The following is a 23,500-nucleotide window of genomic DNA, read 5'->3' on the forward strand; positions in this document are numbered from 1 at the left end:
CATAAACGCTGATGGCATTTTGGCATTCTCACTACCCACAAGGCCGTGTTCCAGGCCCGGGAACACAACCATGAATGAAACTGACGGAGCAACTCATATACATGTTCTACGGAGAGAGGGAAACGAGTAAATAAAACAAACTGCGAGTGACGTAAAGAAAATAAAACGCCACCGTGAGATACAGGAGAACCTTATTATTGTCGCTTAACTAAGGGCCCATTTGCGTTTGCCTGGACATCTGACTCGGATGGCAGGGGCTCCCCTTCAGTACTAATGATACCTAATTTTTGCAGAGCTCTTTCTCCGTGCCAGCCCTGAGCTGACACAGTGTCCGGGCATTAACTCCGTGAATCCTCACAACACTCCAGACATAGTGACACTATTACCTTGCTTTCACAGATAAGAAAAAGGAGGCTCAGACAGATCAAGTAGTCTGCTCAAGGCCACAGGACAAGTTCCTCAGAGACCTGGATCCGAGCCCCATGCAGCTGACTCCTGCATTCCAGACCTCCCTTGTTGGTGCTGACAAACGGAAGCAGCTTTTCTTACTAGTGGAGGTGATAAAAACAGCACCGCTCTTATTAAGGCCTGCCTCGATACCTAGTTCATTACTACTCCTCCAGCTCCCCTACAAGTTCAAGTGTAATGGGGAGAAAGGAGAAAGGGAATCTAGAGAGGACTGCCACGGAAAAGTGATCTGACCTGTTGCCATCAGCTGCCACATTCTGTAGAGAGGCGCGGGACACAAAGTGGAGAGGACAGCAGTGGGGCAGGGAGGACGGAGGAGGAGCGGGGCGGAGAGAAGCCTGTCCTCTGGGGTGCAGCTTTTGCACAGGTGTTGGTGGCACTTTGTCCTCTATCCATTTTCCACTCTTGATTCCTGATTGCACTTCCTTACACGTTTCAACCAGAACCTATGTGCTGGGAGGGAGCCCCCATTTCACACACATGGATCCTAAAGTAGTAGGAGGCACGCCTGAAAAGCTGCAGGCTGGGTGGGAAGCCACACGGTAGAGGAGGAGGCAGGCACCCTAACAGTGCACGGAGGCCTTCGAGGGCCTGGAAGGCAGGAAGAAACAAGGGACTGGAGCCCAGCCAGCAGAATAAGCCGCCCCAAGCAAGCGGGTGGCAAGCAGGCGGTGAGAAGCAAAGGCCTGGAAAAGTAGCTGCAGTGGTTCAAATGCAGTACGCGGCTGCCCCAGCTCGAATGAGGTCCTTCGGCCTCTGACTTTTTCCCCCTTTCAGGTCTGCTGAGGGTCTGCTCGTGTGTAGGCTGTGTTAGAAAAGGGTGTTTCCTGAAATGCACACGTCAGACACACTACTCGGGTATAAGGTCCACAAGGCCCTACAGCAGCTAGTTGAGGAGGCCATAGAGCTGGAATACGTGGGCAGCCCCATGAACAGTGGGAGAGTGTGACAAGAACCTGGGTTCTAGAAGCAGACAGATTTGATCTGAATAATGACTCCTCTGTTTACTAATCTGTGACCTTGAACAAATTAAACTTTCCGATGCCCCAGTTTCCTTATCTGTATTACACCCATCTCAAAACGGTATTCTCTGCACTGGCAAAAACAATGAGATCACCATGAAGAGATGTACACAAGGCATGGAAAAAAAAGAAAAAAGGCAGCTATTCAATCCTGTTTATGTAAACTTAAAAAATAAACTTACAGGTTTGTACACGCATCTTTTACAATTTGGAAGGATATACATCAAACTTATCAAATTACTTCATGGAAAATTATTTCGGGAACAGTAAAAACTTTCTATTTTTCTGTAGGATTTGAGTTTTTGCAATAAATGTGTACCATTTTTACAATTAAGAGGTGAAGAATTATGTATCTAGAAGTTTAGTTCCAGCATATATAAAGACCTCTTACAACTCAACAAAAGGACAAACAAACTCAATTAAAAAATGGGTAGGGGTGCCTGGGTGGCTCAGTGGGTTAATAAAGCCTCTGCCTTCGGCTCAGGTCATGATCTCAGGGTCCTGGGATCGAGCCCCAAGGTGGCCTCTCTGCTCAGCAGGGAGCTGCTTCCCTTCCTCTCTCTGCCTGCCTCTCTGCCTACTTGTGATCTCGGTCTGTCAAATGAATAAATAAAATCTTTAAAAAAAAAAAATAGGTAAAGAACTTCAATAGCCATTGTTCTGAAGATATACAAATGCCAAACAAGCCCATGAAAAGACGCTCAGGCTCAGCAGTCATGAGGGAAATACAAAGCAAAACCATGACGAGATACCACATCACACTCACTGGGGTGAGGGCAGCAACAATGACCTAGAATGACAAGTGTCGGCAAGGGGAGGCAGAAATTAGAGCCCTCATACATTACTGGTGGGCACAGAAGATATGCAGCCTCCATGGAAAAGCTTGGCAGATCCTCAAAAAGTTAAAAAAAAAAAAAAAAAAAAAGAGCTGTCATATGACCCAGCAACTCCGTTCTTATGGATATACCCAAGAGAATGGAAAGTATGTTCACACAAAAGTGTGTGCAATGACCTTCACATGGCAGCATGATTCCTAACAGCCAAAAAGCAGAAACAACTTAAATGTTCATCAACTTACAAATGGATAAATAAAATGTGGTCTATGCCCCTACAATGGAATATTAGTTGGCAATAAAAAGAACAAAGCGCTTACAGATGCTAGAACATGGATGAACGTGAAAGCATTATGCTAACGGAAAAAAGCCAATCACCAAAGACCGAGTAATGTGTGATTCCATCTCTATGAAATGCTCTGATCAGGGAAACCCACAGAGACAGAAAGCAGATTAGCGGTTGCCTGCCACAATCCCAAGTGGGGCAGGGTGTTTAGAGGATAAAGCTGTGAGCGACTGCTGGCGGGTGCAGAGTTTCTTTTTGGGGTGATGAAAAATGTCCTAAAATTGATTGTGGTGATGGTGGCACAACTCTGAATTTACCAAAAACCACTGAATTGGACAGTTGAAGTGGGTAAATTATATCTCAATAAAGCTGTTTAAGAAGGTCCTATGCCTCTCTGGTTCTTGTTATTTAACGGTGCTCATCTCCTGGACAGAGAGCGTTAAGGACAGGAGGCACCCCTGGTTCCACACCTGGGGACCCACAGTGCTGATACTGCTCCCTGCAACAGTTCACCATCCCCACGCAGGGAAGGTCACAGGAATGCTCTGCGACAACAGCTACTTTGACAGCGACCACTTAAAACCTACCATTCACTCTCACTGACTGACTTTCTTTCCTCTCCTCACGGGTGTCAGGCCTGTGTCACGGTCCAAAGGCTCTCCCTCCACTCCTGCTCCGCCTCCCCTTTATCCATCTCAGGAGTTTCTCCCAATTAATCTGCCCCAAAGTAAATGTGGTTATTATCCCATTCTACAGATGAGGACACTGAGACACAAAGAACTGAAATAACTAGTGTAAGGTCACATAACTCTATTGGTTTCCCCGTCCCGGTTTTTCTGATGGTAACCTTGGCGCCCCCCTACTTTCCGTGCTGCTTCTCCCTAGCTGCACTGTGGCTTCCTGCCCCTGGTTAACTCAACCTGGGGACCATCCTTCTCGCCTTACCCAGCTTGCTCTCCCCTGGAAAAACCTGGTCATTATTCATGAGAAGCCATTTGTCAGGATATGGTAGGGCAAAAGCACTTGGGAAAGGGAATTCGGGCTAGGTGAACTGTAACACAGGCTTTTTACTGAAATCTGGTGAAACACCTGGTTCTGAGCCCAAGTAGAATTCTCCCCAACGCTGTCACCTTAGAACAAAGTCTGGGGGAAGGAGCCTTGCCTGGGGCACAAGGTCTATCATCCTGGACGATCCCCGGAGGAAAAGTGGGAGCTGATGAGGGCAACTATCTGACTACTGGGAGGCTCTGCCAAGCAGCTCAGTGGGCTGAGGGTGTTGAGAAGAGCCGAGGTCCCTCTGCTCACCAGAAACACAAAGCAAATCTCACACCACAGCCAGGGGTGGTCCTCAGATCTTCTTATTTGGGATATACCTTTTAGGAGGTCTTATTCGCCATAATTCATTCAAAGAAACTACTGAATCCTCATTAACAATCAAACTATAGTGCTCCTGAGCAACTGAAATTCCAAGATAATTACAACATCATGACTCAACTCCTCCCACCCCTAAAAATGGGGGAGAAGATAGACAAAACATGAACATGAGGTTGGGGAGGGAGTTAGGAAGAGAGAGAGAGTTAAGGACTAATAGAGCAATCACGAAACAGAAGTTAACATATCATTGGTTTTACCTCCAAATAATCAGAAAAAGAATGTTTCCAAGAACTCTTTTAGCAGGAGAATTGGATAATGTCAAATAGTATCAGATAAAAGAATTAAAATCGATTAGGTACCTATGACATGCCAAGTCCCACACTACGAGCACCATGTTATGATATCCCATTCTCCTCACAATCACAGAAATGATTCACATTTTATAGATAAGGAAGCTGAGGCTTCTAATAATTAAGCCGTGGGCACATTCCCCAGACTGCGAGGCACTGGCCGTACATGACAGAGGGGCTCCTTTAATGGACAATCTGCTCAGGAGCGCCCCTTCAGCCAGGATGACCTTCCCAGGGGTGCACTGCAGGGGGTCTCCTCCCACCCAATCCCCCTCTTCCTTTCTTCACTGGTGGCAGACCTGCACTCTGTCCCTTTCATGGGCATTTCCTCCCATAAACCTCTTACACATCGGATTCTGTCCCGGCATCTGATTCTCATAGGACCCAAGCTGACATACCCAGAGTGACAGAACAGGGATTTGAACCCCAAAGCCCCTGTGCTTTCCTTTATACCTAGAGATTAAGTGGTGGATAAATCCAGTCACTAAAACCAGTGATCATTCTCAGACCTTCTCTCCCTGGACTCACGAGCCATGTTGAGCATAGCCAATGACTTTCTCCACTTTAAAATGCTTTGCTGGGTTTCCCAGACCCATGCCCTCCTACTTTTCTGGCCACTTAGTCTCAGTCTCCTTTGCTGGCTCCTCCTCACTTCCCTGACCCAAAAACCTTGAAGTGGAGCATCAGGGCCACAGCCACCAAACCCCCTCTCTTCGTGATCTACATTACCCTATAAAATAATCTCACCTAATTTCACAGCCTCTCCTCTAGGTTCACCTCTCCCAGATTTCTCTGGCCCATGCCTGTCCTCTGAACTCTAAACTCATAGATCAAACAGCCCACTTGACCTTTCCACTTAGGTATCTTACAGTATCTCAAAATAAACATGTACAAAACCTGTTCTTCGCTTACATCCAACTTGCCCTTCCACAGTCCGCCCTGTCAGTGAGAGCACTTCCATCCTTCCAGGTGCTCAGACCAAACACCTTGGCGGCATCTTTGAGTCCTTTCTAAATTCACAACCTACCTGCCAGCAAACCCTGGCAGCTTTTTCTGTAAAACGCATCTGGAATTCAACAAGTTCTCACCATGGTCTCATCAGGAGACCAACGAGTTCCACCATGACTAAGCTCTCCAGACCATCATCATGCCTGGGTGAAGCTCCTCACTGGACCCTGTTCACCCTTTCCGTCCTACAGCAGAATTCTCAAAATAGCAACCGGTATGAGCCTTTCAAAACCTAACTCACATCACGTCACTCCCTAGCTCAAAACCCTCCAGTAACTTCCCATTTCATTCCAAGCAAAAACTAAAATCCTTATAAGGGTCTATAAAACTATGGTGGTGGATTTTATGTGTCAATTTAATTAGGCCACAGGGTGCCCAGATATTTGGTCAAACATTATTCTAGAAGTTTCTATAAGGGTGTTTTGGGATGAATTTAACATTTAAATCAATAAACTGAGTAGAGCAGTTAGGATCTGAGCAGTCCGGAGGGGTCACTTGGGTGCACTGCCGATGGCTGTCTGACCCTGAAATGTCCACTTCGCTAAGAAACGCTAAGGCTCCCCTGTTCCCTTGTTTCCCAATTACAGTCCCCCTAGGCCTACCACTTTCTACTCCCAGCAGAACCAGAAGCAAACCTGGACGAGCCTTACGACACTGTTAGTAAAAGAGAAAAACTGTCAACAACCAACACATTCAACTGTGAACTAGTTAATGCTGTGTGTAAAATGCAACCGCTATGCATCCTTTAAAAAGAGTGTGGAGGAATTCTCATCAGAGAGTAATGACACATTGTTAAGTTAAAAAACAAATGCAGAACAGTATATGTAATTTAATCCCTTATCATTACAAGAAAAATGGAGGAGACAGAGACACGTATTTGAATCTGCATAGAAAAAAATCTAGAAAATCAAGGTGCTGAGAGTGGTTCCCCATGGAGAACAGGATGGAGGTATTTTCATTTTTTAATTCTACTTAAAATAAAATCAGTGCAGACATTGATGAAAAATAACGACAGAGGGGGACAATCAAGGAGGAATGCAACCGCAGCAGGGAATGAGTCCGTCACACGCACTTTTATTTCTTCAGTGAATTCATGATTCCTTACAGGTTTCTTGAAAGGCAGACATGAGGTCAGCGCTCTCCAGCAAGCAGCCTCATTCTACTCTGTGTGGTTTTCTCACTGAAAGTTGGTAAAATGATGAGCCATGGAGTGTGTGTGTGTGTGTGTGTATGTGTGTGTGTGCACACTTGTTTGGGGGCATAATAAAGATGTGAATGAGGCTGGGGAGGAAATATGGCCTGATGGAAAGGATCTCCTGCTCAAAATTTTTCAGGGTCCCCACTCACTTCACTCAGTGAAGGCAAAGAGTAATATTCCAGAGAGACCTGCCATCAGGAGACCAGAATGGGGAAAAGGGCAGTAAAAAAAGACCTGAGTTCTAAACCTACTTCTGCAACTTAGTAGCTTTATGAGAACAGGTATTTCACTTCTGTGAATGGGCACAAGTCAAACAGGCATAAGAACAGTCTCCTGACCTCATGGGAGTGTTGTGAGAATTCAGGGAGAAACTATAAGGTATTCAGCACAGCACCCTCATGCCCTACCCCTGCACAGCAGGTGGTCAATAAACAGTACCCCAAATGTGGTTACATAAATAGGAAAGAAAAAGTAGAAGGAACGATTTCACTGACTCTGAAACATTAACAGGAATGATCAGAGAATCCATCCAGTAGGCTGACTTCTCTAAATGAAAGAACACTGGCCAGAGGAGAAAACAAATCTGTACACACTGCCCGTGGATACAGACAGAAGCCTTGGCTCAATGGTACTGTACCAAGGACAGCTGTGAGGAGAACCTACGCACAGCCAATGGGGCTGGATTCCCAGAGGCTGTGAAGGAGGCCTCCAAGTCTGACCTGTTGTCGATTTAGGATTTGTCTTCCCCCTATTTCCCAAAAGGATCAGAGGCAGATTCTAGTAAAAATCACATCCTCGGCAGATTCATTTAAATAAGAATGTAAGAATCAGAGGACTATAATGAGGACGAGGTCCTAGCCATCATCTGCTGCAACTGCAAATAAAACTTAGCTCTGGGCAGCCAGAGTGAAGCCAGAAAACTTGCAGACTGATCATTAGGCAAAGGAAGAATCAAGATCAATCAGGAAAGGCAAATTCTCCTAGAACAAAACTTGAAATTTTATAATCAGAATCCGATCCTAAGAACACATGCTTCTGGTTCCCTCACACCTCCCAACCTCCTAACAGAAGCTTCAGCGTATTATTTTCCTCCTCACAGCTTTGTCAATTACCAGCTCTCTGACCCGAAACCAATGCCCCATTTCTCTGGATCTCAGCTTCCTCATCCTTAAAATGAACAGCGCTCTTCCCTGTTTATGAAAGGGAATGGAGGAACCTTTGCTAGTGTTCACTGGGTACCGGCTAAGCATCAAAATCTTTGTGTACACTCTCAGTGAAATCTCCCAATAACCACAGAAGGCAAGTCCTGTGAATATTCTACCGATGACCTCCCTGAGACTCAGAGAGGTGGGGACAGCTGCCATTGGCATGCAACTAAAAAGTTCGACAGGATGAACCCAACTGCAGGCTTCTGCGGTACCAAGGTAGAAATTTAGCCACGATACTTTCCCACTTTCCCCGTCGATGTCAAACACCCACCAGGTCCTGGGATGTAGCCGGTACTCAGCATATTAGTTCCCTTCCTCACATCCCCATCCTCCTTTGTCCTAAACTACCATGACATATATCTAGAAAATTAAGTTTACTAAATGGTATCGGTATCTTATATTTACACAGTTTCTTTCCTCTAAAGAGATTATACGACTTAATCTATTTTCTCTACTAATCCCACCAAATCTCTATCTATCATTATGCATTATTTCACTTATTTTGCAAGTAAGGAACTAGAAGGCAACAGGCTGCTAGGGTGACGTGCCCACGGTCATGTGGAAGTCACTGCCAAAACCAAATAAAAACCTTGGTCCTCTTTATGTCTAAATCAACCTTTATCCTCTCATATGACACAGCCTCCGTAATGAAGAACAGATCATTCATTTTTTATCTGGAAAACGACCAAACGTATAATTCAGTAAGGGGCCTCATGACCTTACCACCTTGTCAAAGGGAAGTAAGTATATAAAAAATGAGGTTTGCGGGAGCAGACGGTTTCAGTCCGTCAACTTTCTCTTAGATTACTCCCGTTAACCAACATAAAATAATGTAAAATACAATGTAACGGATCCCCAAGTCTTTGGAAATTTAAGTAAAACTCACTGATCTTTCAAACTTGCATACAATGCACAAAGGCAATCGTCAGGTCCTGCACGCTGCAGAGGGGCACTTTAAGTCCACTGGATCCCCGAAGGGAGAATACGATACACAACTGGGCCACTCTCAGAAGAATCCAAGTCAGCAATGAGCATTTAGCAGCATAAATTCATAGCATCCACAGAATTTTAAAGTTCCAGAGGGACGTGGCAGGCCCCTGAGAGCAGTCTCTTCATCCTTATACATAAGGAAACTGAGGCTCAAGGAGGTTAAGTGGTTTTCCTGCAATTTCACAGACAAAAGAACAAGAACTAAAAAAAAACAAATCTGCTCATTCCACTTGCAAGTCTTACATCTGATGTCCATGAACACACTTAGCGCTTTCCAGAATTACCCATCTAGAAAGACACCGCAAGATCAAGAGCATGTACTCGAGCAACAGAAAGACTAAGGATTCAAATCGTGACTGCCACTTAGAGGCCACGTAATCTCAGGCAGGTCCCTGAATTTCTTTGAATGTCAGTGTTTTCACCTGTAAACAGTGGGTAATAATTAATGCCACAGACAAGCTGCAGGCGGCATAAAGAAGGCCATAGCCTGTGAGCTCCGTGAAGACAAACATCAGGTTCATACATCCCCAGCCCTTGGCACAGAGCCTGACACATGATGCATCTGTAAAACTTTACTGAGCAAATTAATGAACTAATCAAGCCAACAGGTACTGGACTTGAACCCAAGGTCTACTTGGCTCTTGAACACTAGGTTCCATTGACTGATTTCAAAGCAGAGTGTTAAATCTGACTTACAGAATACTCAAAACACAATGGAATAAGAGCCATTTTCTGGCCATATAGCAGGAAAAGCTCAGTGGATTTTCAGTGTTGGGACTGATTATTGTTGCAATCATGAGGCTTTAGAATCAACCAGACCTGGGCTGAGGTCTCAGCTTTAGTGTAAGCTGAATGACTTCAGAGGATGCTACTTTACCTCTCTGAGGCTAAATTTCCATACCTGCAATAAATGGGGATTGTGTGAGAAGTAAGGTAACACATGTAAAGAAACACAGAATGATGTGCAGCATTAAAAAACTCTTACTCTATTTCCCTTCTAGTTAGTTAGAGGCTTCATTCATTCATTTCACTTAGGTCTCAGCTCAAGTATCACTTCCTTTCAGGGCACCTTGGTGGCTCAGTCAGCTAAGCGTCCGACTCTTGATCTCAGCTCAGGTCAAGAGATCAAGCCCCATTTCAGGCTTCGAGCTCCACACTCAGCATGGAGCCTGCCTGAGATTCTGTCTGTCTCCTTCTCCCTTTCCCCCACGTCCCCTCTCTTCCACTCATGGAAGCTCTCTCTCTCTCACTCTCTAAAATAAATAAGTCTTTAAAAAAAAAAAAGTCACTTCCTTTCTGAACTTTCCTATCTACAATAACCCTCCCCCATTCCCTATCCCCTTACATCTCTTATTCTTTTTCATAGTCCTTATCATCACAGGACATTACATCATGTATTTATTTATCTTTCTGTTTACTGTGCCTATTCAACCAGAAGGTAAGCCCAGGAGGACAGCAGCTTTTTGTTTATTTTGTTTACTGCTATATCTCAGCCACCAGGGAAGTGCTGGCATTTAGATAGTGCTTAATAAATATGCGCTGAATGACTAAATGAATTAATTCAACGCTGATTTGGGATCTGCTGTCTGGAAGGCACTGTGCAGGAAGAGGGACTTAAAGATAATTGGCGACAACGGGAGGAGAAACTACTTTGGTTGGTTGTGGAATCTTCCCAGGTTTGGAATCTGTGGAGATCCTTACCTTACCTGGGCCATCCCTGTTGAACTCCTGACTGTTCTTGTGTCTACTCTGACCCCCCACAAAAAGTCAACATCGGATCAGATCAGATCAGATCGCTCTGCTTAAACTGCTCCAGTGGCTTCCTATTTCAATTAGAGTAAAGCCCACACTCCTTACCACAGCCTGAAAAGCCTTTCCTACCACTCTATCTCCTGCCCTCCCTGAGTTTCAGACACACTGGCTTTCTCATCTCAAACATGCCAAGGTCTTGTTACTTCTTTTCTTTTTTAATTTAAAAATAAACATACATTTTTATTCACTTAAAACTCTAAGTTCTATTTATATAATTAACAATATTCTGTTCTAATACTTATATTTTTCAGCAAGCAAGGACTAATGTAAAAAATAACACTGCAAGGAGTGTGAGTTGGAGATCACAAGTGTTGAGGTCTATTCTGATTTGGGGCCTTTGTGCTGGCCGTTCACTCTGCCTGAAAAGCTCTTCCCCTAGGCTGGATCTTGCTCACCATTCTGTTCAGCAAAAATCTTACCTCTGAGGAGAGTCTTCCCAGGCCAAAGTTGTCTCTCCACCGTCACCCTCATCAAGCTGCTCTACTGGGTCCCAGTGCCTTTTCTTTCCTCACAGCATTTCATTACCTGGGATGACTCGGCTATTTATGTGTTCTACCTTCTACCAGAACGCACGTCCCGTACAAACAAGGACTTTGCAGGTTTACTGCTGCATTTCCAGCCCCTAGTACATAGCAGGCACTCAATCCATATTTCCTCAATCTGTACACTGGATCTCAAAAGACATCAGAGTTCGCCAGAATGAAAGTATAGGTAAGGCACACTACTGGCCTACCAGTGTCTTGATATGTTGGTTTCCTTCCCCATTCCATCAAAATAAGTGAATTTTAACCAAACTTACTTGGGAATGGGTACCCGAATTAGCGTCCCTTCCACTTCTGGGTTCAGATTCATTCCACTTTCTCTTATAGCCTTGATAGCTGCAGCTGTACACTGAAAACCAGATCAAAAGGTAAACAGAATTAGTAAATAATTATTACCAGATGCAAGCCCTCTGTCGATAACTGGCAACCCATCTTGGCAGAACATGGAAACATTTAGTTCTGTTACCAGTAAGATCAGGAAGTTACATTGGTGTAGAGTGCTTTGATCAAGCTGAATAGCAAACTATGTCCACTCCTGGTACCAGTGTACTGCGGGAGGGAAGAAAAGCAAAGAGAAGGAAAAAATAAAAAGAAAACAGCTCTGCTTCTTTGAAAAGATTTCAATGGTTTGAGGCAACACAGATCAAAACCACAATAAATCCTCAAGGGAGGGGGGCTGGTCTGTGCAAAGATTGGTGTAAAGACAGATGAAAGATTTTATACATTAAAAATTCCAGTTGACATTTTACACTCAAAATATACCAGTGCCGATTTGGAATGAGTAAATAAATTTAACTCATTCACATCTACACTCACACCAATCCCACTCGTGTCTTGGAATGAGCAATGGGTCTCTGCTGGGATGTACTCTCGTGAAGGCAGTATGGGGTTCGGAGTCAGAAAGATCCCAGTTCAGATCCTAGCTCCGGTAACCATGTGACCTGGCCCAACAATCCTGAGCTCTCTGAGCCTCCATGTTGTAATCTGAGACCACAAGGTACCTAGATCCCCCAGAGCATTAAATGAGATAACATGAACAATGCAACCTGCTCTGTGCCTAGCACACAGTGACACAGGCAAGGAGACTTATCATATAAATTTATTACATAAAAGTAAGAATGCACAAATCCTCAAACAAGGCTGAGCTGTTGTTATCACTCAGCTGATGCACTGCTGTCCCGCCTGACATCCTTCAGGGTCTTCTCTGACACAGTCTTGCTCTCTACTGGGCTAGGTGGCACAAAGGTACATTGATTTTCCAAGGTGTGGGTCACTTCACCTCAGGCAACAATATAACCACACCTGCTATGAAATCCTAAAGGATAAAAAAAAAGTGTGGAAGAAAGTTACTTTCATTGGCATGACAACGTGGAATTCATGAAAAAAGGGCCTCTGACATTTTCAAAGAATTTCAGGTTTCACAAAGCCAATCTACTTTACTTGGATTCACTGGGCCAATTCTTGGCCTTGAGTTCTTCCCTAGACTTTGTGGTCTAATGAATGGGATTTACTGTACACCTATTCTATTTTTCTAGGTTTTGTTTTGATTTTTGATCGAGTGCCTATAAAGCTTATCCCCTTCATCTTAACATGACCTCAATTCTACAGGGACATAAAGATGCTACCCAAAGATCAAAAAGATACACTGGAAGTCCACATGTAGATGAATCATCCCTCAGGGAGGCTGTAGACAGAATGTGACAGTATGACTACTGCTTAAAATAGTAAATTCTTAAAATGGTACCTCTAACCACAGACTACTTGAGCTTGAAGGGATCTTTGACATAATCAAGTACAGTCCCTTCTGTATGTACACAGGGACCCTTCACACATATGCCATCTTCCCTGAGAGCCAAGAGCAAGGGCGTGAGGACTTTGCCCCCATAATTCCCTTACTGGCAGAGGTTAGGAGAAGATCTGGGCACCTCAACTCTTCATCCAATGACATTACTTTGAATTTTCTTTCAGATCTATCAGCACATTGTATTCAATAATTGAGGTACAGGGAACTGGATTTTTTTTAAAAAATAGCCAAAAATAGGGGTGCCTGGCTGGTTCAGTCAGTGGAGCATGTGACTCTCATCTCAGTGTTATGAATTCGAGCCCCACACTAGGTACAGAGATTACGTGAAAATAAAATCTAATTAAGTAAGTAAGTAGCCAAAAATAATTTGGAATTGGTCTGGTGTATAAAGAGAATGGTCAAGGTAAATAAAAGAGCTGGAGAAAGAAATGAAATTTTCCTCCATTTCTAAAGTTAGCAATAAAGGGAGAATCTCTACTTTGAAGTATCCTGGTCTCAAGTCTCCGAATCCCCCTCTTTTGAAGCTTCTCGTTCAATGACCAAGAACTCAGCTGTCACATCCCACTGCCACCAACTGCCTTTGGCAATCTGGTCCCCAATCTTCCCATACAAACTTCCCCCACAGGTTTAGGAACACCCACTGCTGCTTCCAAGCTGGGCAGGAGCTATGCCTCAATTATGTACACCTTCCCAGTATCATTATAGAGCCAGATACGTGGTAAGCCCTCAGTAAAATCATGCTGAATAAGGAGATTAATGAACTGGCTTAGATCTGTTAGAAAAACCAGCTCCTTACTTTTACTTCATGTATATAATCCCTTCCAAAACTTTATATTATACTTTACTTGTTCTGTCCTTTCATATATAGAAAAATTGTGAATCAAGAGGTTTCATTTGCAAAAAAAAAATCTATTAAAAGAGATAGTTCTTCTAAAATATTCTAAGTATGTAAACTTTCATTTCACATGGTAAGATACAGAAACTCGGGGAATCACAGTTATTTTTCCAACATGACTTCTTAACTACTCACAATTTAGACAAAAAGGCACGTATTTCTACTGCACTTCCATCTCAGCCTGTGCCAAAGGGATGCTGACCGTACTGCAGGGAAATGGGCTTTTCTCAAACAACAACACTGACCAACTGTTTGTAGCTGCTTAGAGTACAGTGTGGGGAAAGCTCATCGGTCCCATCTAGGGTCAGTCAAGAAAGAGTACCGTGATCAATTAGCAATGTCTGCTAGTGCTATTCTGAAGTTAATCTAGGTAAAAGGATGAAGATGATAAAACTTTCCTAGACAGGTGAACAAGAACTTAGGCAATGTGCGTTCAAGGCAACTTTGCTAGGGCCAATTTCACTACCAGCCTCCCATTCTCTTTGTATCCCACTGAGTCCCTCCCACATAAGGTCTATGAAGGCAGGGACCCTGGCTGTCTTAATCACTGAATTCCCAACACTTCAAACAGAACCTAGGAACTCAGAGAAACTCAATAAATATTTGCTGAATGACAACAGGAATGGTGAAAGGAACACAGGCTTTAGTGTCAAACAGACCGGTTTCTAAATCCTGGCTCCATCCTAACAGTGTGAACCTGGGGAAGATATTTAACTTCTCTGGGCCTCATCTATAAGATGGAATAAATAACACCTCATCTTAGCGAGGACCTATGTCGATCACTGAACAAAACACGAGAAAGTAATGCCTGGCAACATAGTAGACACTCCATACACATTAGCCTTCTTCCTTTCACAAGCACAAGAGTGGAGCCTGTGGAATTTTTTCTTTTTTTTCATTTGCCTTGTTCAAATCAAGCTGCGGTTTTGACTCCCTTCTTTCCTTTCCCATCATTAACTCTAGCTGCAGGCAAGTTTATGGAAGGCAGCAACTGTGTGTATCATTTATCAAGCAGGACACATGTTAAACAAATGCAACACAGTTTTCTGTCCTCAATGCATCTGAAAAGATTATGCATGTAAATCTGCACCGTGTCACTACGGCAAGACACAGAAATGCTAAGGTCTGGAAAGAAAGCCAACCGCATGTGAAACAGAGAGGAATTACATAAACACAAAGGGGATTAGCTCAGCATTTTGAAGCTATGAACCTGGGTACTCTATGGACAGTTTCTAAACTGGAGGAAGGAAATGTTTAGTTAGAGCTATTTGTTTAATATATACACCAGATGAGATAAAGGAATTCAAAAGACAATGTAACTCACACTTCCTCACTCTGTCCTTGTAAAGAACCTCTCTACTGAGATTATGAAGGTTTTTTGTTTTTTTTTTTCAAAACTCACAGAATTTCAACTTAGAGAAATAGCAAAGATGCTTTGGTTGAAAAAGGAAGATATACTCCAACTTCCTAAGAAAAAATTAAGTCGTTAATACCTCCTCCTGCCTCATAAGATGCTCTGGTGGCCAATCAGGTGCTTCTTCTGTGAATGCCATTTGCTATTTAATAACAGAAGTGGCTAGCTCTGAAAAGCAATCTGCATGATGAGGTCTTCAAGCTGTGTAATTAGGAGGCTATTCCCTAAATTGGCCCGCAGTGCCTATGGGATCAGATGAACAAGGCAGAAGGCCTCAGCCATTCAGAGGGAGCCAGAAAGGGAAAGAGTTGACAATTCTCTTTTCGTCCATTTCTCTGCTTCTCTGTAACACTAAGAAAGAGTGGCCTCCTTCCATCAATCTAATGACAAGTATTCATGCACTTGAGGAGAAGTGACTGAGTGCTTCCATGTGCCAGGCACTGTGATAGGTGCCGGATACAACAAACAAGTTAGGATTCCTACATCCCAAGCTTACAATCTAGTGGAAGTGAGATGGAAAATGAAGAGGTAAATAAATGCCTAACTGTTAATGATGAGTGCAATGAAGAAAAAGAACTCGGCCATGTAAGAGAGGTCAGCGTGGACAAACAGGTTAGATTGAGCACATTAGGGAAGGTTTCCCTGAGAAAGTACCATTTAAGGTGTGATCCACAATGAGTAGCAATTAGCCACACAATAGTGTTCCAAGCAAAGGGAATAGCATATGCAAAGGCCCTGAGCATGCAAAGGGTGTGGTGTGTTTGAGGAACTGAAAGCCCAACATGTCTAAAACAGTGTACAGGGATGACCGTGGCATGAGACTACAGAGGTCAGAGACAGGCAGGGTCCCCATCATAATGCAAAACCTTCTAGGGCACAATAATTTTTTTCTTAAAAATTACATGAAGCCCCTGATAAATTTAAAGCACAGGAATGACATAATCTAATATATACTTTTGAAAGTTCACTCTGGTTGCAGTATGGAAAACGGAATGGGGGAATGATAACAGCCCCCACCCAAGTGTGCCTGGAACATAAGCTACAGTAGCCTTCTGATTTGAAACAGTCTGTTCATAGCAAGGGCTTTCCCTTACTCATACCTTTAACCCAGTTTGTTAAATCCAACAGCTTCCACTTTGGTCTCTGGAACAGAACTACTAAAAGAGACCATGGGAAGAAGAGGGGACCTCAGATTCCTTTACCTCTTATTAACAGATTAGAAAATGGAGGTCAGTTGGAGGGAGAGGTGGGATTGGGCTCCAGGTTCTCCAGAACTCCCAGTCCAGGTCAATTCCTACTGGACGAACAAGGACAAGCCCATTTATCTTCCTCAACTAAACTTCAAATCATAGCCTCAAGGTTGCAATGATCTACTGCAACCCATCCTCAACCTTGGAAGCTCTGCAATTCTACAATGACCAGTCCAGTTTGAAAGGAATATGAATTCCAGAAGGTCTGCTCCAAATGGTAATGTGAAGGTCACAAACTGGGGGCCCATAAGCCAAATCTGGCCCATGAATATGTTCTGTCTCATAGTCTTTAAAAAAAAAAAAAAAGTGAATCAGTTTATCAATATTTAACAAAGACCTCATTTAAATTTGAGTTACTGACTTCTTCTAGAAATAAAAACCTTAATATCTGGTAACACTGATGGCCTGGTCTACATTTCTGCCTGGTCACCATCAGCATGAGGCAGGCAGAGGCTGCTCCCTTCAGACAGGGCACAGGCATTCTCATTTACCCCAGCCCCTTCCATCTGGCTAAGTGCCAATCACTGTATCGCCACTACTGTCTTTCTTTGATGGAGCCTGTTTCAGTATTCAGATTACTTGTCTCGCCTTTTAGTGTTTGAATTGAACAGAAAAGGAATTTAGAAACAGGAAGAGAGCTTTTCCTTAAATCCTTAAATTCCCTTTTTTATGCTTTCTCTCTTGTTTCATCCCAAGCTGGAGGGAATACTTCCTCCTAACCTGACCCACCCTCCTCTACTCCAAAAGAGACCATGAAGAAGACCGCTTTTTGGCAAAACCACCTCACCTCTGGGAAGCTGGCCATATTCACCAAAATCAGTTGTGGAGACTTCATGGAGATCTGGCCAATCTGGTTTAAAGCAAGCTTCCCATCAGCAGTTACCACAGTGATATGATCAAGGGATCCTAGAAGAAAAGTCACAGGGTTTTAGAATTCAGGACTTCAATTAAAAGCCCCATATCTAAGTCCCCACCTAATTCAAATTCAACAAATATTCTGGGGTCCCTTATCAAAGTGGCAATACCATTCAAGGGGCTTTTGTAGGAGCAGTGGTGTCACATGATGGAGAGAGCTCGGAAATGTTGACAGAATGAGGACTTCCTTGCCAACCACCAGGGTAGCCAACCATGAATGGTTCATTCCAAGACACAAAGACAAAGGTGGGGAGAGGTCCTTTTTGACAAACTGGGTTGTCCCAGCAAGCTGTTGCTACAATAATGCACTAGTTTACTATGGCCCAAAGATCCAATTTGAAATATTCAACCAGATTCAATGTCATTGCAAGATAGGAGGTTGTTGATACCACTGACCTCAATCTGGAAGAGTTCACTATGTATAATGGTAAAAGTCTCCATGATTCTGAAGACCAGTGATCAGGGTTCAAATACCAACTCTGCCATCTCCTGATTATCTGACACTGGGCAGATCCCTCAACCTTTTGGCACCGGTTTCCTGAACTCTAAATGGGGCATAAAAGTTGTACTTCTCTCATAGTGTTTTTAATGAGGATTCCGTGAAGAGTTTCTGAGAAGCACTTGTAACTGTGTCCTGGCATTTACAAACACCCAATAAATGTTAAGTTATTTCTTGACTTTCTCGTAAGTATTAACCAAACCAACCTACTTTCAATTTCTTTAATACAGTTTGCTCTTTCTTGCCTCAGGACTCTGAGAATACATTTTTCTTTCTATTCAGAATGTCCTTCTCTATTCAGATAACTCGGGCTCCTTCTTTAACATTCAGCTGTAACAGCATCCAATCTCAGAAATCTTAACTGACCAATTACAAATCGGGAACTTATGAGCTCCCAAGGACCCTATGCACTCTTCTATAATAATCAGTATTTGCTGAATACTTCCTATAAGCAAGACATTGTGCTGAATGCTTTCCATAATTTCTTTGCTTTGGTTATCACAGTAACACTATGAATCATACCACTATTTTTTGGATGAGAAAACTGAGCACCAAACAGTATCTTGCTCAAGATCACAACAGCTCTTAATAACGGAGCCTCGTCTAGCTAACTCTACATGGTCTTCACCATTCTACTTTGCTATATGGTTTTCTCCATGTTGGTTTACTTGTCTCTCCCTTCACACTAGGCTCTAGGCTCTTGGAAAGTGGGAACAATATCTTTTCTTTCTCTGTCTACAGCACCGATTAATCAGCACGGCGTAAGTGCTCAATAATGTTCTCGTGAGTACATGAGTGTGTAAATGGACAAAGGAATGGAAAAGTGCGAGAACAAACACGTAGATAAATCTGTATCTAGACAACTATTAAAAGCAATCAACTACCTTGGAGATAGAAATCACTGGTAGACGGATGGAGGTGTGAAAGGAAAAGTGCCTGCTGGCTCAGATAGTAATGAAAGAGGATATGGAAGAATCTGGCACGGAAAAGACTGGCTAAGTTCAGTTTCACCCGGTCTCTTCACAGCCCCAAGTTCTACAGAGAACGTTACACAAACATAACCCTGAAGAGAAGGAGGCAAAGAGGAAATACCAACGGGAGGCCTTTTGAAAACGGATCTTAACTCAGCCTTCCTGATTTGCCATAAGATCCTTTGCCACAGAACTTGCAACATGGGCTTTTCAGTATGCAATTGTGGTGGTTCCCGTTCCCTAAATCCATATCGACATAATGCATCAAATCCTTTTCCCTCAATCTGTCCCCAGCGAGAATCTCCCTCAGCCTCATTCCTGCCACTCATTTTCTCAGAGGTTAACATTTAACAAATTACACTCCCAACCTCTTTCCAGGCCCATCATCTTTTTAAGTTCAACAAGAGTGGAGCTTGCTGGCTAATTTTAAGTATCACATTTCTCCCTGAGCTCCTCTCAAACTGCTCTCTGGTTTCGGCTGCAGAATGTTAACAGGCCAGAAAGCACAGGGGAGACAAAGCACTTTATCAGTTTCATACCTAAAATAATAAGCAAGTTTAAAATAAACAGTTGGGAGAGATTGAATGGCACGCTCTACTGTCAGCAAAGGCAGAAATGCCCCAGTCCAAAGGTTGACAAATGACGGAATGGTCTTCTGATTTCACATAGGATCTCGTCTCCCTGAATTCCGTGTGTTTCTGCTAGTATTTACAAATGGAGCTGTATATTATTCACTTGGTTTTATTAAGAACAAGTTCACGAAATATTTTCTAGTTTCCTTAAGAACAATCCCAAGCAAGGTGTGAGTAGCAGCAGCCCAAGCTCCCAGAGACACCCTCAGAGGGGGTCTCAGGCTTGACTCTAGGATGATGACAATTTCCAAAAGGCCAATTTAACAGCAATTGGATTTTTCCTGCCTGCCTGCACCATTAGCTGACAACTCACTTCTTCCATCACATCTGCAAACAGTTCTCCTAGACAGTTCTGACATTTCCCACTTAGAAAAGCCACTTTCAGGAAGTTATTAACCCAAACGGAATCTTCCTGGTCAAGCTCAGGGGTACAGAAATGCCTCAGATGGATAGGTTTGCAGCCACTTGGTTCCCAGTAAGGGATAGGAAAGGCCAAATAGCACACATTATAAAATTCGACCATCGATGTCAGCTACTTTGAGATTACATACCTAGAAGTGCTTAGATAGTATAATCCTAATAAAACCCCCATTTTTTGAGAGTGCAATTCCATGACAGCGAAGACAATGCCTATTTTTTGTTCACCACTGTGTACCAGCACAATACTTAGTTCACAGCAGACAAATATTTGCTGAATGGATGAATAAAGTAGTGTTAACTATGAGCCAGGCACTGTGTTCCAACCATTCCGTATGTTACCTCATTTATTTTAATACCCACCCCAAAGCTATAAAGTGGGAATTAGACGAGGAAACTCAGGACCAGAAAAGTAAAGTAACTGCCCATGGTCACCAGTAAGAAACAAGACTAGAACTGAAACCCAGCTCTGCCAAAGCCATGATCTTTATACTATGTCCCTCTGCAAAACACTGGTTCAGCCACTAACCTGGTGAGGTCCTTATATTGACAGTCTTATTGAAATTGTCTTTGAGTGCTTCCATCACGGACTTCATTTCTTCATCCACCTCTTCCAAGCTGATTATATCCTCAACCAAGGCAGCATTAAGATTCACTCTGGTTTGGAACTGTCCTTTCCCTTTGGCTAGGAAGTCAACAATTAGTGAATAAAAGAACAGCAGCATAAACAGAGACAATAAACAATTAGTGAAGAAGTGTCACTAAGTGCAGAGGAAAATGCCAAGTGTTAAAAAATTGTACATTATCAATGCCCTAAAAAAAAAAAAAGAGCCTACACTGATTGCCCACTACGTACCCAGCACTGTGCTAATCACTTTCGAAGATAATGGTGAAGGTACAAGCTTTAAATGAAACACCTCAGGTGAAAATCCTGGCTGTGATGCATACCAGTTTTATGACTTTGGGCAAGTTACTCTACTTTCCTGAGTATCAGGTTCCTTGCTTGTAAAACAGGAATAATACCTATATTGCTAGGTTGCTATGATACAAATTCAGTAATTCAAGTACCTAAAAGAGCACTATCCATATAGAAGGCACTCCATAAACGAATTCCTTATTTTTCAGAAAAATAAACAGAAGATGAGGAAGGTAAAGTGACTTGCCTAATTCCAAAAAGTCATGAAATAGTAAAGCCAAGATTTGGTCCCGGATCTGCCTATTTTAAACCCATGAACTTCCCATTAGATTGTCTCTGAAAAATCTAATTGGAGACACAGAAAATACATTAATTCATTTTAAAATTAATACTAAGACAGGATATGCAAAGTATCTGACAGCTGGGATAGACAAAACGAACAACAGTAGTTAACAAACATTAAACACCACCAGTGGTAAAAATAATGGCTTAGAGTTCAGAAAATCAACAGCAGTGGGGGCTGAATAAAATTCAATTTTATGCCTAAGCCACCACGGTGATTTTTCATATATGTTCTATATATATAGATCACTTCCATGAGTAGAACAAATATTCCTGCCTTTCTTCAGGGAAGGTGAGTAAAGGGAAAAAAGAATAAAAATATTAAGTAATACTAGCCTATACTCGTTAACTACTCAACAAACATTTATTGAGATTCATTCATAACAAATTTTATTGAACATCTACAGTGGGCTAAATCCTGTGATATTTGTACAGCACATTATAATCTACAATGCGAGTTAAAGTACATTCTTCTATTAAAGAGTAAGAGCAGCTCCCAGAGTTAGGAAGAACAGAGATTATTATTGTTCCCCTTGTACAGGGAGATGAGATGAGAAATCTACAACACAAATCATTTAAATACTTCCCCCAAATACCAACCAGCAAATAGCAGCAGAGTGATTTTTTAAAGACATGTTACTTGCTTGTGTTACCATGCTTGAAACCTTATTGCTCTTAACAGAATAATGGCTTAGAATTTTCAGAACTGATGAAAGATGAGAATCTTCAGTTTCAGAAATACAGGTTCCAAAGAGGATAATAAAATTCATACCTAGACATTTCTGTGAGTGCAGAAAACCAAGGACAAAGAGGTCCTGAAAACAGCCAAGATAAAAGACAAGTGGTCCATAAAGGATCAAAATTCAGAATAACAGCATACTTTCAAAGAACAACAATAGGAGCTAGAAACAATGGAAACGGTATCTGCAACTTCAGATTTTTTTTAAAACTAAGAATGCACATTAAAAATTTTAAGTTAAGGGATGCCTGGGTGGCTCAGCAGGTTAAGCCGCTGCCTTCGGATCAGGTCATGATCCCAGGGTCCTGGGATCGAGTCCCACATCAGGCTCCTTGCTCAGCGGGGAGCCTGCTTCTCTCTCTGCCTCTCCTTGCCACTCTGCCTGCTTGTGCGCGTGCTCTCTTTCTCTCTCTCTCTCTGACAAATAAATAAATAAAATCTTTAAAAAAAAATTTTTTTAAGTTAAAAATTTTAAGTTATGCCTATCAATATTAGGAATGGATAATATGAGTGAAACAGTATACAGCCATGAGAAAAATCTACAACTACACAGAAGAAAGTGATTCTCACAAACATAATGTTCAGCAAAGATGCCAGAATAGAGTGTGCAGTACAAAAGCCAGATACAAGAATATACAGTACAAGAGACAAAACTAATCTGTACCATTAGAAGTCAGAATGATAGTTACCCGCCAGAAGTAGAAGGCAGGAATTTACTAAAGGGAGCACAAAGGGGACTTTTGACATGCTAGAAATGTTCTAGCTCTTGATCTGGGTGCTGATTACACAGGTGTTTTCAGTTTGTGAAAATTATCAAGCTGTTTCCTATGACAGCTATACTTTTCTATGGGCGCTTTTTAATTTCTATAAAAACTTAAAAACAGAAATTAAGGGTAACTATTAAAACAATAAGAAATAAGATGCACAACTTCTAACTCAGCAGAAATGAAAAAAGAGAAGTAAAGAAATTTGATTAATTTGATAGAAAACAGGGGAAAAAAGAAATGAAGAAAACTATGATAAAGTCCAAAATAAAATGACAGATACACAAATATTCAGTAATCACAATAAATATAAACAGACCAAGAATATCACTTAAAAGTTAGAGATTCTCAGTAAGCGGTTTTACAAAAACATGAGATTATAGAAAGTTTAATATACGGGAATGGAAAAATGATAACTCTGTATAATATTAAACAAAAGAATGCTGGTGCAATGATATTAACACCTAAAAATAGATTTTAAGACAAAATGCATTATTAGAAAAATGAAGACCATCTCATAATGACAGTAAAAACAATTCACCAGAAAGATATTACAATTCTGAGCTTAAATATACCCCCATAACATAGCCTCAAAATTAACGGAACGAAAAGGAGAAACTGATGAATCTACAATCATACAAGGACATCCAAAATACCTTTCTTCGTAACTGATAAATTGAGCAAATAGAAAAAAGTAAATGGAAAATATGATAAACAAAATTAGCCAACTCAATCTAATTGTTATATATACAATCCTGTACCCAGCAATAAAAGAATACACATTCTTTTTTTTTTAAGATTTTATTTATTTATTTGATGGAGAGAGAGAGAGAGAGAGAGATCACAAGTAG

At 42.1% G+C, this 23,500-nt stretch overlaps 1 protein-coding gene across 4 annotated transcripts in view; it reads right to left on the reverse strand.

The window, feature by feature from the left end:
• The window catches only part of MRRF (mitochondrial ribosome recycling factor), a 52,801-nt gene that overhangs the window by 18,764 nt on the left and 10,537 nt on the right, over positions 1-23,500 (reverse strand). For all 4 annotated transcript variants that reach the window (XR_009346266.1, XM_059141129.1, XM_059141128.1 and 1 more), the window contains exons 3-5: positions 20,418-20,573; positions 17,242-17,360; positions 11,349-11,440 (exon numbers count right to left, since the gene is read on the reverse strand). Coding sequence is in view for 3 of the 4 variants with exons in the window: in XM_059141129.1 (XP_058997112.1) it covers positions 11,349-11,440; positions 17,242-17,360; positions 20,418-20,573 (367 nt within the window). In the remaining variant the exon portion in view is untranslated. The remainder of the gene's footprint in view (positions 1-11,348; positions 11,441-17,241; positions 17,361-20,417; positions 20,574-23,500) is intronic.

This window comes from Mustela lutreola, chromosome 12, assembly GCF_030435805.1.
Source record: "Mustela lutreola isolate mMusLut2 chromosome 12, mMusLut2.pri, whole genome shotgun sequence".
In the NCBI taxonomy this organism is placed as follows: domain Eukaryota; kingdom Metazoa; phylum Chordata; class Mammalia; order Carnivora; family Mustelidae; genus Mustela; species Mustela lutreola.